This window comes from Schistocerca piceifrons, chromosome 5 (genome assembly GCF_021461385.2).
Source record: "Schistocerca piceifrons isolate TAMUIC-IGC-003096 chromosome 5, iqSchPice1.1, whole genome shotgun sequence".
Classification (NCBI taxonomy): domain Eukaryota; kingdom Metazoa; phylum Arthropoda; class Insecta; order Orthoptera; family Acrididae; genus Schistocerca; species Schistocerca piceifrons.
In genome coordinates this window covers 130,112,682-130,130,175 of record NC_060142.1, presented here as the reverse complement: position 1 = coordinate 130,130,175, position 17,494 = coordinate 130,112,682, and the positions used below count along the sequence as shown (strand labels likewise).

At 46.2% G+C, this 17,494-nt stretch overlaps 1 protein-coding gene and 1 non-coding gene across 2 annotated transcripts in view; both read right to left on the bottom strand.

Annotated features, from left to right (window-relative positions):
- The window catches only part of LOC124798794, an 83,624-nt gene extending 81,725 nt beyond the window's left edge, over nt 1-1,899 (bottom strand). Inside the window, exon 1 of the mRNA XM_047262323.1 lies at nt 1,745-1,899. Coding sequence (XP_047118279.1) covers nt 1,745-1,899 — 155 coding nt within the window. The remainder of the gene's footprint in view (nt 1-1,744) is intronic.
- Nucleotides 1,900-9,590: 7,691 nt separating this feature from the next.
- On the bottom strand, nt 9,591-9,665 carry Trnat-ugu. Its single transcript has one exon. It is a non-coding gene; the product is annotated as a tRNA-Thr (tRNA).
- Nucleotides 9,666-17,494: the final 7,829 nt, after the last annotated feature.

The window sequence follows — 17,494 nt, the reverse complement described above, 5'->3', positions numbered from 1 at the left end:
CTTTTTTCGCTTTGTGATAGATGGCGCTGTAATAGTCACAAACGTATAAGTACGTGGTATCACGTAACATTCCGCCAGTGCGAACGGTATTTGCTTCGTGATACATTACCCGTGTTAAAATGGACCGTTTACCAATTGCAGAAAAGGTCGATATCGTGTTAATGTATGGCTATTGTGATCGAAGTGGCAACGGGCGTGTGCTGTGTATGCTGCTCGGTATCCTGGACGACATCAGAGTTTGACAGAATCCATTTTGCTTTGGGATGAAAAAGGTGGAGGACCGCTGGACCAAGAGTATAGGAGGCTATGTCGAGAAGTACGGTGAGTTGTTTACGAAATATTTTATCTCGCGTTTTACCTGTCGCGCCAACGTCGGAATACACACGGGTTGCAGAGGCCCACGTTCAACAATGTGTCGCGAACGGTGTGCTGTGAAACACTTAGGCATTGCACCAGCATTGTACTATTCCGTCAGATACATTAGAGATCGCCGCCTATCCTGCATTACAGAGTGTGTCTGGCCCCACTTCAACGTTGTGAGATGAGGCGTGGGCGTCACATTACGGGCTACTCGCGGTGTCGCCACCCTTTATCCACTTGTCACGGGCTGTTGACGACAGTAGCACGCGGAAATTCGACCAGTTCCACCGTTTCCGAAATGCTCGCTCCCGGGCGCCAGTCAGCGAGAATATGCCAGTCGTCAAAGTATGTTATGTCAGAGGATTTGCGGGCGGTGTCGTCGCTAGAACGACTGCCCATTCTCCTCTGCGGAGCTCGGACACTTTGCTTAAGCCCGTCAACATTCGCTGTAAGTTTCCTTGCTGGCTCGCGCGACGGGTACCTTGCGGGTTCCGTCGCCTGCTAGCGGGCTACCTTGCTGGGAACCTTGTAAGATTTGCAGGACAGGTCCGGTGCTATTTTTCTTGTAAGGTTCCCTGCGTGCTACCTGCGTTGGCCAATCATGAGACGCTTCGTTTGTAACGCTAGATGCGGAAAGCTTGGGCGGGAAGCCTTTGTTGATAGTCGCTTTTCTGCTGTTGTGAGGTGCGGTAGGAAGTTCTTATAATTATTAAATAATGGCACCGCAGTGGTCCAAAGAAGCGACTGAAGCATTGATATGTACTTATAGGGAAGAACAGTGCCTGTACGTCGTGAAAAGCGCAAACTATATTATAATAAACACTTGCGTGCAGAAGCACTCGAAAGAGTTGCAAGTGCCGTGTGACTTGTTCGACCATATACATCCATTCGTATAAAATTTGAAAAGGATGTGCGATCTTTTATCCTATAAAATAAAGTCGTATATAACAGTCATTATTGGTATATTTATAAAGTCAAACAGCTTTGAAATGGGGATACTTTTCAAAGAAAAGTAGGTGTTATGCGAACTAACCTCAACTCTTTATGAAGCATGGAGAGCACACCTTTACCAGCGTTTCTCCTCTTAATCCAGTTTTTCGTCTATTCTTTCTTTCTTCTTCTCTCATTAGCATGCATTTCTGGATCGTTTAGCACCAAAACAGCCAATAACGCCAGTTTGCTCTGAACATCTGTACCTGAAGCAGCCATCTGCGTTCGATACAACATGCATCTGATCACAACACAACTAGCTGCCGATCTTGCACCTTGGGAGAGCTTCGGCATGGAAGATAGCCGGCTCTTTTCCCTGCAACCCGGCAGGCATGCACGCCACCCCGCAAACTTGCGGCGAACCTTGCCCCGAGTGAGACGGGCTTTAGCGCACAACGCGGCGTGACGCGGCTGGTGGGTGCGCGGTGTGCGGCCAGCCGGCGTGCCCTTGCAGCGGGCCACGAAAGCGGCGGCGCGCGGCCTGCGCTGTGACCCGGCTGAGCTGCTCGGCTCGGCGCCGTGGCGCGGCGCGGCGCGCTTTCTCCGCATGACCTGGCAGCTTCAGCTTCGCCCATTCTGCCGGCTCGCTTTTTCTCCGGCTTGTTTGCGCTGCGCCGCGCCACGCCGGGGCACCGTGTCTCTCTTTACAGCACTGGCTGTACGAGCCGACAATTAGCCTAGCTGCTGCTCCTCACACAGCATCTCCTGCGGCGTGCTACGTTATCCGCTAACAGGGCCTTAAAAGTACACTACTGGCCATTCAAACTGCTACACCACGAAGATGACTTGCTACAGAAGCGAAATTTAACAGACAGGAAGAAGATGCTGAGATATACAAATGATTAGCTTTTCAGAGCATTCACACAAGGTTGGCACCGGTGGCGACACCTACAACGTGGAAAGTTTCCAACCTATTTCTCATACACGAACAGCAGTTGACCGGCGTTGCCTAGTGAAACGTTGTTGTGACGCCTCATGTAAGGAGGAGAAATGCGTACCGTCACGTTTCCGACTTTGATAAAGGTTGGATTGTAGTCTATCGCGATTGCGGTTTATCGTATCGCGACATTGCTGCTCGCGTTGGTCGAGATTGTTAGCAGAATATGGAATCGGTGGGTTCAGGAGGGTAATACGGAACGCCGTGCTGGATCCCAACGGCCTCGTATCACTAGCAGTCGAGATGACAGGCATCTTATCCACATGGCTGTAACGGATCGCCGGCCGGTGTGGCCGAGTGGTTCTAGGCGCTTCAGTCTGGAGCCGCGCGACCACTACGGTCGCAGGTTCGAATCCTGCCTCGGGCATCGATGTGTGTGATGTCCTTAGGTTTAAGAAGTTCTAAGTGACTGATGACCTCAGATGTTAAGTCCCATAGTGCTCAGAGCCATTTGTACCATTTTTTGTAACGGATCGTGCAGCCACGTCTCGATCTCTGAGTTAACAGATGGAGACGTTTGCAAAGCAACAACCACCTGCACGAACAGTTCGACGACGTTTGCAGCAGCATGGACTATCAGCTCGGAGACCGTGGCTGCGGTTATCCTTGACGCTGCATCACAGACAGGAGCGCCTGTGGTGGTGTACTCAACGACGAACCTGGGTGTACGAATGGCAAAACGCCATTTTCTCGTATGAATCCAGGTTCTGTTTACAGCATCATGATGGTCGCATCCGTGTTAGGCGACATCGCGGTGGACGGACATTGGAAGCGTGTGTTCGTCATCGCCGTACTGGCGTATCACCCGGCGTGATGGTATGGGGTGCCATTGGTCACACGTCTCGGTCACCTCTTGTTCGCACTGACGGCACTTTGAAAAGTGGACGTTACATTTCAGATGTGTTACGACCCGTGGCTCTACCCTTCATTCGATCACTGCGAAACCCTACATTTCAGCAGGATAATGCACGAGCGCATGTTGCAGGTCCTGTGCGAGCCTTTCTGGATACAGAAAATGTTCGACTGATGTCCTGGCCAGCACATTCTCCAGATCTCTCACCAATTGAAAACGTCTGGTCAATGGCAGCCGAGCAACTGGCTCATCACAGTACGCCAGTCACTACTCTTGATGAACTGTGGTATCGTGGTGACGCTCCATGGCCAGCTGTACCTGTACACGCCATCCAAGCTCTCTTCGACTGAGTGCCCATGCGTATCAAAGGCGTTATTATGTCCAGAGGTGGTTGTTCTGGGTACTGCATTTTCAGGATCTATGCACCCAAATTGCGTGAAAATGCAATCACATGTCAGTTCTAGCATAATATATTTGTCCAATGAATACCCGTTTATCATCTACACATCTTCTTGGAGTAGCAATTTTAATGACCGGTAGTGTAACTACTACGTGTTGTAAACTATTCTCCACACACGTACTGGTTGCTGTTCGCCACTGGATCTCTCTAAAGCATGCCGTTATCGCTGAACAATGAGCGCGGGTTGTGTTTGATGACACATTACTGGCCAGGTGACGGAGCGCGCGTCGCAGACCAAACGGTTATTCCGCTGAAACACACACAACAGTTAAAGTCATTTTACAACGTCACGTTTTGTGTCATAGATCTGAAGGTAAAGTGGCCTACTGGATTCATTTCTGTATTTTGACTCGGATGCACCGAAAAAAAAAGTTGTTTCTGTCCGCTGGCGCGTTAAACAACTGTCAAAAATACGCAGTGCGGAAAACGGCGCGTTACCAATGAACTGTTACTCTTCTGACACAGTCTGTAACTACTGAATATGTAGTGCGTTAGAGTAAATATCTCACAACGCACTATTCTTCACAGCTGAATGTGTGTGAAATGTTATGGGACTTAACTACTACGGTCATCAGTCCCTAAGCTTACGCACTACTTAACCTAAATTATCCTAAGGACACACACACACACACACACACACACACACACACACACACACACCCATCACCCATGCCCGAGGGAGGACTCTAACCTCCGCCAGGACCAGCCGCACAGCCCATGATTGCAGCGCCCTAGACCGCTCGGCTAATCCCGCGCGGCTACAGCTGAGTGTATCGTCAGGAATGTTTATGTCAGTTGCGCAGATACATATCACTTATCGTTCTGACTCCCTATGAACGTTGTCCGATATACACTGAAGAGCCAAAGAAACTGGTACACCTGCCTAATACCGTCAACGCCCCCGCAAGCACGCTCAAATGCCGCAACACGACATGACATGGGGTCGACTAATGTCTAAAGTAGTGCTGGAGGGAACTGACACCATGAATCCTGCAGGGCTGTCCATGAATCCGTAATATTACAGGGGGTGGAGATCTCTTCTGAACAGCACGTTGCTCGGCATCCCAGATATGGTCAATATGTTCATGTCTGGCGAGTTTGGTGGCCAGCGGAAATGTTTAAACTCAAAAGAATGTTCCTGGAGCCACTCTGTACCAATTCTGCACATGTGTCGCATTGTTCTACTGGAATTGCCCAAGTCCGTCAGAATGCATGATGGACGTGAATGGATGCAGGTGATCGAACTGGATGCTTATGTACGTGTCACCTGCCAGAGTCGTATCTAGATGTATCAGGGGTCCTGTATCACTCAAACTGCACACGGCCCACGCCATTATAGGGCATCCACTACCTTGAACAGTCCCCTACTGACATGCAGGGTCCATTGATTCATGAGGTTGTCTCCCATACTTGTCTCCCATACGCGTACACATCCATCTGCTCCATACAATTTGAAACGAGACTTGTCCGAACAGGCAACATGTTTCCAGTCATCGATAGACCAACGTCGGTGTTGACGGGCAGAGCCGAGAGGCGAGGCGTAAAGCTTTGTGTCGCGCAGCGATCAAGAGTACACGAGTGGGCCTCGGGCTCCGAAACCCCATGTCGATGACATTTCGTTGAATGGTTCGCAGGCTGACACTTGGGTTGATGGCACAGCATTGAAATCTGCAACAGTTTGCGGAAGGGTTGCACTTCTTTCACGTTGAACAATTCTCTTCAGTCGTCGTTGGGCCGGTTCTTGCAGGATCTTTTTCTTGCCGCAGCGATGGCGGAGATTTGATGTTTTACTGAATTCCTGATATTCACGGTACACTCGTGAAATGGACTTTTCCCGCTCAGGCCAGTCGGGCCGCCTACTGCGCGCTCGAAACGTGTCTGGGAGATCGAAATGTGTCTGAGTATGGGCTGGAAGATTGCCAATGGTGCTGACTTTGTCCAAGCCGAGCACGAATTGCATGCTGGGAAAAAAACATGACTGACGAAATGTATTCGGTTACTACGAGTCGCTAACGACTTGCTCCGATCAGAATAAGAAATTAGAGGAATACGGCAACTACGGAGCCGTCAAAGAAGACAGGCTAATAACGAAGCCTTTCAAGGCAGTACCCAAACTGTACTACTGTCCCCTGGAAGCTCGTTGCTCAGTACCGGATACATACGATACGCAACAGCCCTATGAAATAGCTCTTCCACACCTACAAGAATACTCTGCAAGCCATTGCTTAATGTTGAACTTCGTAGCGATTTTCTGTCTCCTCCAGTACTCAACGCGAAAAAGTGACCATGCTCTGTAAGTGACCTAATCTTCGCTATCTTGCTCTTTATGTGCGATGTTGACTGCAGTGTATCCAATACTGCTTCTCTAAATTTAACCGAGAGAATTTCGCAACAAACATTTCATTCAAAATCGCCTAACATCTGTTAGAATACCGTGTGGGCTACACCAATCTGTTAAGACCCTACCAGCTAGTCTCTGACTTCGTCCGATGCGTGTCGTCAAATAGACTTGAAGGACTCCTAACACTGGAACACTACTCCAGAACTGCTCGCAGTCGCGTCTTGTTCGCGATTTTCTTCACGGACGCAGCGCACTTTCACAGAAGCCTTCCAACATATCTGTGTCTCCCTTCCCTCTTCCGTAACTTAATTCCGAGTGTACGCTCCCTTTCAAAGGTATCGATTTTTGGTAAACCTCACGAATACTACGACTATACATGTGACGTGCTCAAGTTATTCAACATCAATCTTGCAGTCTCATACTGTTGTGTTCTCTCTCTTTCTTATTCCATTATCTTACCTCTGTTTACACATAATGGCAGCTGACATTCATTACGGCTAGCGGAAATTTTGTCCGCGTCTTTTAAATTCCTTACGGTTTGGCAACGAACGTAGTTTCTTGAAAACAGCATAATCAGCAAATAATATGAACCTGTCTGATTAATGGTTGATGTGCAGTGAGAACAATTCTCTGGATACAAGGTTTCCTCATGGTTGGTGGTAATGTCATATGGCACCAAACTGTTGAGGTCATCGGTCCCTAGGCTTACACACTACTTAATCCAACTTTAACTAACTTACGCTGAGGACAACGCACACACTCATGCATCGGGGGAGGACTCGAACCTCCGACGGGGACAGACGCGTCAACCGAGGCAAGGCGCCTTATACCGCGCGGCTATCCTCATGTTATTTGATCTTTATGAATGACATTTTTGTTAAAGTAAGAGGGTTGGATGGTTGTTTCGAGGGAGGAGGCCAGACAGCGACGTCATCGGATTAGGGAAGGATGGAGAAGGAAGTCGGCCGTGTGCCCTTTCAAAAGAACCACCCCGGCATTTGCCTGGAGCGATTTAGGGAAATCACGGAAAACCTAAATCAGAATGGCCGGACGCGGGATTGAACCATCGCCCTCCCGAATGCGAGTCCAGTGTGCTAACCACTGCGCCACCTCGCTCTGTGTTAAAGAAAGAGGTTCTCAGGAATAGTAACATGCAAGTGATTTAAAGACAGTATTGTCCTGTTAAGATCGAGGAGCGAAAATAAAATAGAAATGAACTGTCACTTCTTCAAAACAACTGATACGATTTCGAGTCCAGAAAGAACAGTTGCAGCTCGAAAACCCATCTCAGTCGTAGTGACTGTGCGCATGTGTGATCTGTGCGGAGTTTCTGCGAAAGGCGAGGGTTTAGGTTCGCTTGCACAGGGCTGGCTCGCTGCAGTTTTGCAGGGCGTGCTGCTGTCGATACGTCGGCGGTTGTAGACGCCGTCACCCGACTGCATTCCCGTCAGTTATGTGAACACTGTACACGCCGGGAGAAGCTGTGTTGTCGCAGTGCAGCCGGTTACTTGCGCGGCTCGGTGGCGCAGCCTCGTTTGCGCGCGGCGCCTCCCTCGCTCGCTGCCGCTGCTGCGCTACTGTTGCGTACCTGCCTGGGGCCCTTAGCAGCGGCCGGTGCACCAACTTTCCGGGGCAGCCCGGCGCGATGGACCGGTTCTGCACTCGAAAATGACGTACGGGCCGAGCCGGGCGCGTGAAAGCGCACTTAGCGGCGGGCCGGTCACGCCGACCCGAGCCGCGGCTGACGGACAAGCTGGCCGGCGAGCGACTGCCGCCACTGCGATTTAATAACTGGCGCCACCACCTCTAGTTACCAAATAGGCAAACTGCGCATATATACGGGTACTACCCACGCTCACGAGAACCGCTCTTATCACAGCGAGCATCACCGTCTTTCAGTATCGAAAGTCACTTTGTGTCGCAAACAGTTACCCGAGGCATTTTTAGCAGTCTGTATAATTTCTCGAACGCAAAATTCCAACACGCTCATACTAGAAACGTTCACTTGCCATCTTCAGGGAACACAGAGCTAGGCTGCTTCGCCGGCCGCGGTGGTCTAGCGGTTCTAGGCGCTCAGTCCGGAGCCGCGCGACCGCTACGGTCGCAGGTTCGAATCCTGCCTCGGGCATGGATGTGTGTGATGTCCTTAGGTTAGTTAGGATTAAGTAGTTCTAAGTTCTAGGGGACTGATGACCATAGATGTTAAGTCCCATAGTGCTCAGAGCCATTTGAACCATTTTTTTTAGGCTGCTTCAAACGTGTGTGAAATCTTATGGGACTTAACTGCTAAGGTCATCAGTCCCTAAGCTTACACACTACTTAACCTAAACTATCCTAAGGACAAACACACACACACACACACACACACACACACACACCTACGCCCGAGGGAGGACTCGAACCTCCGCCAGGACCAGCCGCACAGCCCATGACTGCAGCGCCTTGGACCGCTCGGTTAATACCGCGCGGCGCTAGGTTGCCTAACGAATACTATTGTAAGCTTGTGGGGTGCCTGTCCAAAGTGCAGCTCGCTGGTGATCGTCGATCTCCGTCGACTTTCGTGACATCAAGGGGGGTAGGACGTCAAACGGGCCGACTTGGAGCAGGAGAGTCACCACAGGACATTTTAATTTCTACTGTCTATGCTTTTACAAATAAATTCATAAAACTTTGTCACCGTGACCAGGAAGGATTGAGGACTCTCACTCATCGCGGTGGAAGTTCATAAACGTAGCAAAATACCTTTGTTTACATGTGAAATTTCATCATTTTTTCACTTATTACTGGCTGCATTTGTTGCTATAGGTACACTTTTCTTCCGAAGTAAGAGATTCTTCGATGAATTTTTCATAGCATACAAACAATAGTTACATGTGTATGAAACTCTAGAATTTTCCAAATCTATTAAAAAAACTGTGAAAAAATTGAGATAATTAACTACAAAACTTGAGTTTTTTCTAAACATGAAGTTTAAAATGTAACAGTTCATTCATTTTTTCGTAAGTTAAATAACTTCTAGAGTTTCATACAGCTGTAACTATGGTTTGTATGCTGTGCAAAAGTCATCGAAGAATCTCTCTTACTTAGGAAGAAACGTGTACCTATGGCAACAAATGCAGCCGGTAGTAAGTGAAAATAAATGATGAAATTTCACATGTAAAAAAAAAAGTGTTTTGTTACGTTTTTGAGCTTCCACTGCTATGAGTATGAATCCTGAACCCTTCCTGGTCATGCTGTTAAAGTTTAATGAATTTATTTGTAAAAGTATAGACAGTGGAAATTAAAATGTCCTGTGGTGCCTCTCCTGCTCCAAGTCGGCCCGTTTGACATCCTACCCCCCTTAACATAATTCTATTGTTTATTTTATGAATGGCTGTTGTAACAAAATAATGTTGCCCATAAGAAAATTAGTTCGAACAACGTATGGACGACTTAGGTCTTCATCGATTTATTTGATAAGTAACCAACCAATGGAAAATCCAGGATGGAATGTAACAATATTATGTGAAGAAAAGTTGCTACTCACCATATAGCGGAGATGCTGAGTCACAGATAGGCACAACACAAAGATTTTGAAATGATAATTAAATCCAGACCCTAAGCTGTCGACAGGCGTTGATACACATCAACGGGGACAGTTGAAAATGTGTGCCCCAAGCGGGACTCGAACCCGGGATCTCCTGCTTACATGGCAGAAGCTCTATCCATCTGAGCCACCGAGGGCACAGAGGATAGTGCGACTGCAGGGATTTATCCCTTGCACGCTCCCCGTGAGACTCAAATTCCCAACTTAATGTCCACACACTACATTCGTAGTACCCCTGCCCATTACACTCATTACTCGCGGCAGACACTCTTACCGAGACCCGTAAGAGTTCGGGCAATGTGTGTGCATCCAGCACAAGAGGAGGTCAATGGTCGGTTAGCCTTAACTGTATATGAAAATGGTATGTGTCCTTTCGGACATGTCCGAAAGAACCGATACCATCTTCATACAAAGATTCTGCCTGAGACTGCAGTCGTATGTGTGTGAGTTGCGTTTGCGTGTGTGTGAGTGCGTATGTGTGTGTATTGTTAACAAAGGCCATTGGCCGAAAGATTTAAGTGTGAAAATCTTTTTGTTGTGCCTATTTGCAGCTCAGCATCTCCGCTATATGGTGAGTAGCAACTAACATTGCAATATTTTATTAATAATTAGTATTTGAATCATAAAAGACACACCAACAAGTGCAAAATTAAATTTTTAGGCGAAACCTCCAAGAGTTCTGAGATCAAAAATGGCGTAAGAGAGATAGGTGGACTGTCCCCATAGCTGTTCAATGTGTGCTAGAAAAGGTAATCGGGGAGTGCAAGACAAGAACAGAAGGGATTAAAGAAATCACAACTGGAAGAAAAGGGAATAATCTAAGTTTTGATTGTCTGTCTGTGCAGAACTTGCCATTTTAGCTGAATCTATAGTAGATGCAACAATGCAGGCCTACATACATCTTTCGAAAAACAGAGTACATGACAGATGTGAATGAGGCAACGAAATGTATGGAAACTGATTATGGCAGAGTGAAAAAGGCTACCAAATTTAAATATCTACGTGAAATAATACGACCAAATGCATTAGACGAAGAAGCTAACCTAGCAAGATCAAGAAAAATGAAGGTGGCCTTTCAACTAACAAAAAACATGTATAACAAGAAATCTGTTTCCATAAATGCAAAACTTCGGCACTACAATACTGTTACTAAACCAGAATGCCTTTTTGCAGCAGAATGCCTTTTGTTAAATACAGCTAAACAACCAGGTGAAATGGAAGAGAAGGAAAGGAAAATAATCAGGATAATCTGGGACCAAAACATGAAAATGGAAATTAAAAAGTAATGAGAAGTAATAAAGAAGTTTATGAATAATAGAGCGAGTATCAGACACGATCAGGAACAGGAGAGTTGCATTCTATGGAGATCTAAAAAGACTGGATGAAAATAAGGAAATAGTGTGTCCTTGACAAACGAAAAAGACATACTGAAAAAGTGCTATCTTGTCAAAAGTAGACGTATTCAGAACTGTGGCTGTCTTACACTTTATAAGGCTTGTAATTTACACTGCAACCAGCCACAAGTGCAGTTTACGAAAGTTTATTCAAAACGAACCATTACCGCTTTCGGATTTACTGAAAATCCATCTTCAGATGGCTCTTACAGCTTTCCTTGCTTTCCTGCTGGGGCCCCGTCTGTACTCTTAACTGGCTGTCAAAATTACAAACCTAATAACACTGATAAAATTTAAAGATTCAGTTATATTACAGGAACCATGTACACACCAGTGAATGAAAAGGTGAGGAAAGAAACCAGGCTGAAGTTCTACGACGGGAATGGCGTCTATACTTCTCGGCAGTGAGACTTTGACAGTAACAGCCGGAATGAATGAACTATCCAAGCTACGGAAACGAATTCAAGAAGAGTACTTAGCTATACACTATCTGACACTATTAGGAATACAATGGTCTGACTAGGCGTAGCACTTGCAAGCATAAAGAAACAGATCAATGATTACAGAAACATATGTAGAATCATGTCACAAGAATGAATGCAAGAAGAGTACTTAAAACACTAATAAATTATCGACCAATATGGAACACATCAATAGATACGTAGGACAAGAAGTAACCAAGCATCAAAAACAGGGCAACTGAACAAGAGTACGTAATTGGCTGAAGAATGAAGAAGAAATATGCCCAACTCGCTCTTAGTAGTACGACAAGACAGTGCCATGCTCCGCGGTTAGGGTCACGTGAGCCGCACTTCCAGTTACTCGAATATTCAGTGAATGCAAGAAACAGGGTCTAGCACTTTTTTTTTTTTTTTTTTGCGGAGTGGCATTTGGCTATAGAATATGAAGAAATACTTGGATGACAACGGGATTATCAGCAAGGCTGTCAAGAACTGAAATATCTTTGAATTGTGTTTGATATGCCACCAGGTTTTGAGAAGGATACAGAACACAGAATAAACCCCCGACGCAAGGTATCTGAATATCGTGGAGAAAGTCCATAACAGTGACATTACGAAAGCTATTACACAATCACTGACGGTAAGTCTACAAATGGTTCAAATGGCTCTGAGCACTATGGGACTCAACTGCTGAGGTCATTAGTCCCCTAGAACTTAGAACTAGTTAAACCTAACTAACCTAAGGACATCACAAACATCCATGCCCGAGGCAGGATTCGAACCTGCGACCGTAGCGGCCTCGCGGTTCCAGACTGCAGCGCCTTTAACCGCACGGCCACTTCGGCCGGCGGTAAGTCTACAAGTCGGAGACAAAAGATGTTAGCAAAAAGCAAAAGAGGAGTTAAAGCACTGGAGACAATTGTAATGATAAAATAGTCATACGTCTTTGAATATAAGAAAGAAGACAATAGGACCAAAACTTGAGGACCTGCAGTCGGTTTAGCACCACTACCTGTTGTTTTCACTGCAGCTGCTAATGTGTATTTGAAAACTATACTCCGTAGACAGGCGGAAGTGCAGCAGTACTACTACTGCTGAAGGAATGTCATTCCAAGAGCGACATTCAACCCAGGGCCGGTGCGTATCGCAGGAAATAAACGTCCCGCTGACTTGCGTGATGATAGAAACCAGTTACGCTCCTACATGTTCTTAGGGAAACAGAATTACGGAGTAAGACAAGAAAGAGAATCCCTGCACTGCGTCAAGTAGAGCGTGTCGACGTGCAGCACGGCAGCGCAGGACACAAGAAAAGCAGGCGGGCCTGACTAGGAGACAATAGCCGCTCTGGGGAAGAAAGCAACTCACTGTGGGGAGCAGCACAGTACCGTAGCTGAGCGTGGCGGCTGCCTCACGAGTTAAATGTATGCATTTACAGTACTTTCCTGTCCGAGGTGCTTGACTTTAAAAGAAATGCTACTCCAGTTATTGTGTAACTGCGCGATACATTTTTGAAGGGCACCTTCACTTTTAGCAACGAGGACGTGGTGGGGATGGAGTACTATTGCTTCCTTTTGACCCGCAGTTGGTGTCTGAGCTGTTAGGTCCCACTCGCTACAACCACTATCTCGGAAATTCCGACGTATTAAAACCGCCTAATATTTGCGGCAACCGAGATCATAAATTTCATTGGTTAAAATGTTCTATTAGCTTCTACTCTAACCACCACTTGGAAACTCTTGACATATCGGAAAAAAGAACAGAACCAAATATTTGCGACAAGCAAGATTAAACTGTGACGTATTGGGAAAAAAGTGAAATGTTTGTGACGACCAAGGTAAGACTTACCGAACTAATCGGCTACCATATCCTACCTCCCGAATTGCTACGACCAGTAATAACGAACTGTCAACAGCAGGACACAACGTTAGGGCCGTGGACACAGTAAGTGAATTTTAACCACGTACATTAACTTTATGCTACATACTTATCTTACTTTATATAAACGCATATGCATGAAGGTATGGCGCTCACGTATCTTTCACTTAGCAATAATGACAATGAAACGTAGTATTAAAATTATAAAGGAAAGAGTTTCGATGTTGTCAAAGGAAAGAGTTTCGATGTTGTCAAAGGAAAGAGTTTCGATGTTGTCAAAGGAAATTGTTTCGATGTTGTCAAAGGAAATTGTTTCGATGTTGTCAAAGGAAATTGTTTCGATGTTGTCAAAGGAAATTGTTTCGATGTTGTCAAAGGAAATTGTTTCGATGTTGTCAAAGGAAATTGTTTCGATGTTGTCAAAGGAAATTGTTTCGATGTTGTCAAAGGAAATTGTTTCGATGTTGAAAGGCCCTTACAGGACCTGCAACATGCGGTCGTGCATTATCCTGCTGAAATGTAGGGTTTCGCAGGGACCGAATGAAGGGTAGAGCCACGGGTCGTGACATATCTGAAATTTAACGACCACTGTTCGAAGTGCCGTGAATGCGAACAAGAGGTAACAGAGACGATAAACCAATGGCACCCCATACCACCACGCCAGTATGGCGATGACGCATACACGCTTCCAATGTGTGTTCACCGCGATGTCGCCAAACACGCATGCGACCATCATGATGCTGTAAACAGAACCTGGATTCATCCGAAATAATGGCGTTTTGCCATTCGTGTACCCAGGTTCGTCGTTGAGTACACCATCGCAGGCGCTCCTGTCTGTGACACAGCGTCAAGGGTAACCGCAGCCATGGTCTCCGAGCTGATAGTCCATGCTGCTGCAAACCGTCGTCGAACTGTTAGCGCAGACAGTTGTCGTCTTGCAAACGTCCCCATCTGTCGTCTCAGGGATCGAGACGTGGCTGCACGATCCATTACAGCCATGCGGATAAGATGCCTGTCATCTCGACTGCTAGTGATACGAGGCTGTTGGGATCCAGCACGGCGTGCCGTATTACCCTCCTGAACCCACCGATTCCATATTCTGCTAACAGTCATTGGATCTCGACCAACGCGAGCAGCAGTGTCGCGATACGATAAACCGCAATCGCGACAGGCTACAATCCGACCTTTATCAAAGTCGGAAACGTGATGGTACGCATTTCTCCTTTTTACACGAGGCATCACAACAACGTTTCACCAGGCAACGCCGGGTTACTGCTGTTTGCGTATGAGAAATCGGTTGGAAACTGTCCTCATGTCAGCACGTTGTAGGTGTCGCCACCGGCGCCAACCTTGTGTGAATGCTCTAAAAAGCTAATCATTTGCATATTACAGCATCTTCTTCCTGTCGGTTAAATTTCGCGTTTGTAGCACCTCATCTGCGTAGTGTAGCAATTTTAATGGCCAGTAGTGTACTAGCGATGTAATTTGTTATCACTACTCTTACCGAGCTGGTCTCACGAATCACACAGCACCTTGCAGCAGTGGCTGGATTCTCTGGAAGGAGAGAACCGTGTCCGCAAACAATTCGCTGCCTGCCAGAGGAGGGCATCTGGGTTGGAGTCCCAGTTGGTACACACATTTAACGTGTCACATGTAATCAACTCATTCGACACCGAAAGAGGGGACAGACAAGAACATACCATATTACTAAACCTACTTCCAACTGTCCTACAGCAAATCATCGGATACAGAGACTCTGAAAACAAGGAGGCAGTATGGCCCTTGGTATGAACCATCTCCGATTTACTGCTGAGCTTCTAATATGGCTAACATATAACAACAAATATATTTATATAAATCACTTTCAGCAGAAGGCATAATTGTCAATAGGTTCCTCTAAAAAAGGCGTGTGACATGGACACAAATTTATTAAAAGGCAATCCGCTTTTCCACACTGGCTGTCGTGTTGTCACTAATTTATTCCTTAGTACCAGCTGATTGCGACGATGTGAAATTTTCAAGTGCTGACTCATTTTAACTATGTAGGTGTACACAAAATAAGTGTGTCATATACATATGCAGCTGTTGGCGTAGACCCTGACGAAAAGAAAGAGCCATACTCATCGTCCATTGAAGTAACACTAGTTTCTTAGTCGCTTACATACATGTCTAAATCAACCCATGAACGGCAATGTTCTGTGAAACACACCACTAGTTTTTATGTTTACGGCAGTAGTGTTATTTAAGCAGATGCCTAGGATGGTTCTCTGTTACCGTTCGCGTCTACTACGCTAGCAGTTACATATGTAAATGACAGTTGTACATTTATAAAACTCAAACAGGACGAGAGCGTAGAATTACTACGTTGTGAGTATGAGCTGGAGAACGGTACATCGCCGAAATCAGCTGATAGTGTGAAATACACGACTGTGATGATAACATCACAGCCAAGACGGAAAAGTGGTTTCTCTTTAACAGAATCAGTAACAATAATGTTGAAAAATGTGTAATCAACATATCGAAAAGAAAAGAGTAGAACTTAATAACGAAAAAGAGAACCAGATAGGTTTCTGTGTTTTGTGCAGAGAGGACATAACTGGACGGACAGCAAAAGAAACAAAGAGAAGAATAAAAATGGCCGATGCGCTTAGGAAGAACTGTACAGGATTTTCAAAAGTAAGTTCACGATCTGTGTGGAAGCGAATGCTTACAGTCAGTGTATTTTACCAGTCTGGACTTGCGACAGGAAGAAACAGCTACACGCCGCGGGCCATTTTACGGTTGGTGGTGGCGGTGGTAGCACTGCCGTTTCCGCCTCCCCTGTTCCATTGCCAAATGGTGCCTGGTGAGAACGACCGTTGATAAACCAGTGCGAGCTCTGACTCTGGTGTGGGGGTGTGTGTGAGGACGTAGTTATGCTGCTCGGTTCTCCTTGGAATGTGCCCTCTCGGAATTTCAACAGCAAACCTGTCCGTGATGTACGTCGCCTCTTGTAGCGGCTGTCACTTCAGTTTGTGGAGCATCTACGTAAGCTATCACGCTTGTTACACCAGTCTGTGACGAACTGCACCGACCTCCACTGGACCTTCTGAATCTCTTCTATTAATCCAAACTGTAAGGGCCCCGGACCGGTGACCAGTGCTCCAGAATCGGCCTGACGAGCGCTTTGTAAGCCAATTTTTTCGTGGTTGAATTAGAAGTTCTTCCTATGAGTAACTCTGGAATTTGCTTTTTTTAAAATAAATTATCCCCTCCTACTTATTTTACGGCACTTACTGCTTCCTGTAATTCGTAGCCAATTCTGTAATCGAACAGTGATGGATCCCTTTGCCTACCTAGGACCAATACATTAAATTTATTTACGTTCAAGTTAAACTTGAGTCTCTCAACGAATGGCTGATCTTTTGCAGGTGTTCCTGCATTTCGCTATATTAATATACAGGGTGTTACAAAAAGGCACGGCCAAACTGTCAGGAAACGTTCCTCACACACAAATAAAGAAAAGATATGTGGACATGTGTCCGGAAACGCTTAATTTCCATGTTAGAGCTCATTTTAGTTTCGACAGTATGTACTCCAACGTGATCAAATTGTAAATTTTCACAATCAACACATGTGGGCTGACGAGAATCCGCACGCAATTGTGCAATCACGTCAACACGGATTTTCTGTGAATGTTTGGGCAGGCATTGTTGGTGATGTCTTGATTGGGCCCCATGTTCTTCCACCTACGCTCAATGGAGCACGTTATCATGATTTCATACGGGATACGCTACCTGTGCTGCTAGAACATGTGCCTTTACAAGTACGACACAACATGTGGTTTATGCACGATGGAGCTCCTGCACATTTCAGTCGAAGTGTTCGTACGCTTCTCAACAGATTCGGTGACCGATGGATTGCTAGAGGCGGACGAATTCCATGGCCTCCACGCTCTCCTGACCTCAACCCTCTTGACTTTCATTTATGGGGGCATTTGAAAGCTCTTGTCTACGCAGCCCCGGTACCAAATGTAGACTCTCTCCGTGCTCGTATTGTGGACGGCTGTGATACAATACGCCATTCTCCAGGGCTGCATCAGCGCATCAGGGATTCCATGTGACGGATGGTGGATACATGTATCCTCGCTAACGGAGGACATTTTGAACATTTCCTGTAACAAAGTGTTTGAAGTCACGCTGGTACGTTCTGTTGCTGTGTGTTTCCATTCCATGATTAATGTGATTTGAAGAGGAGT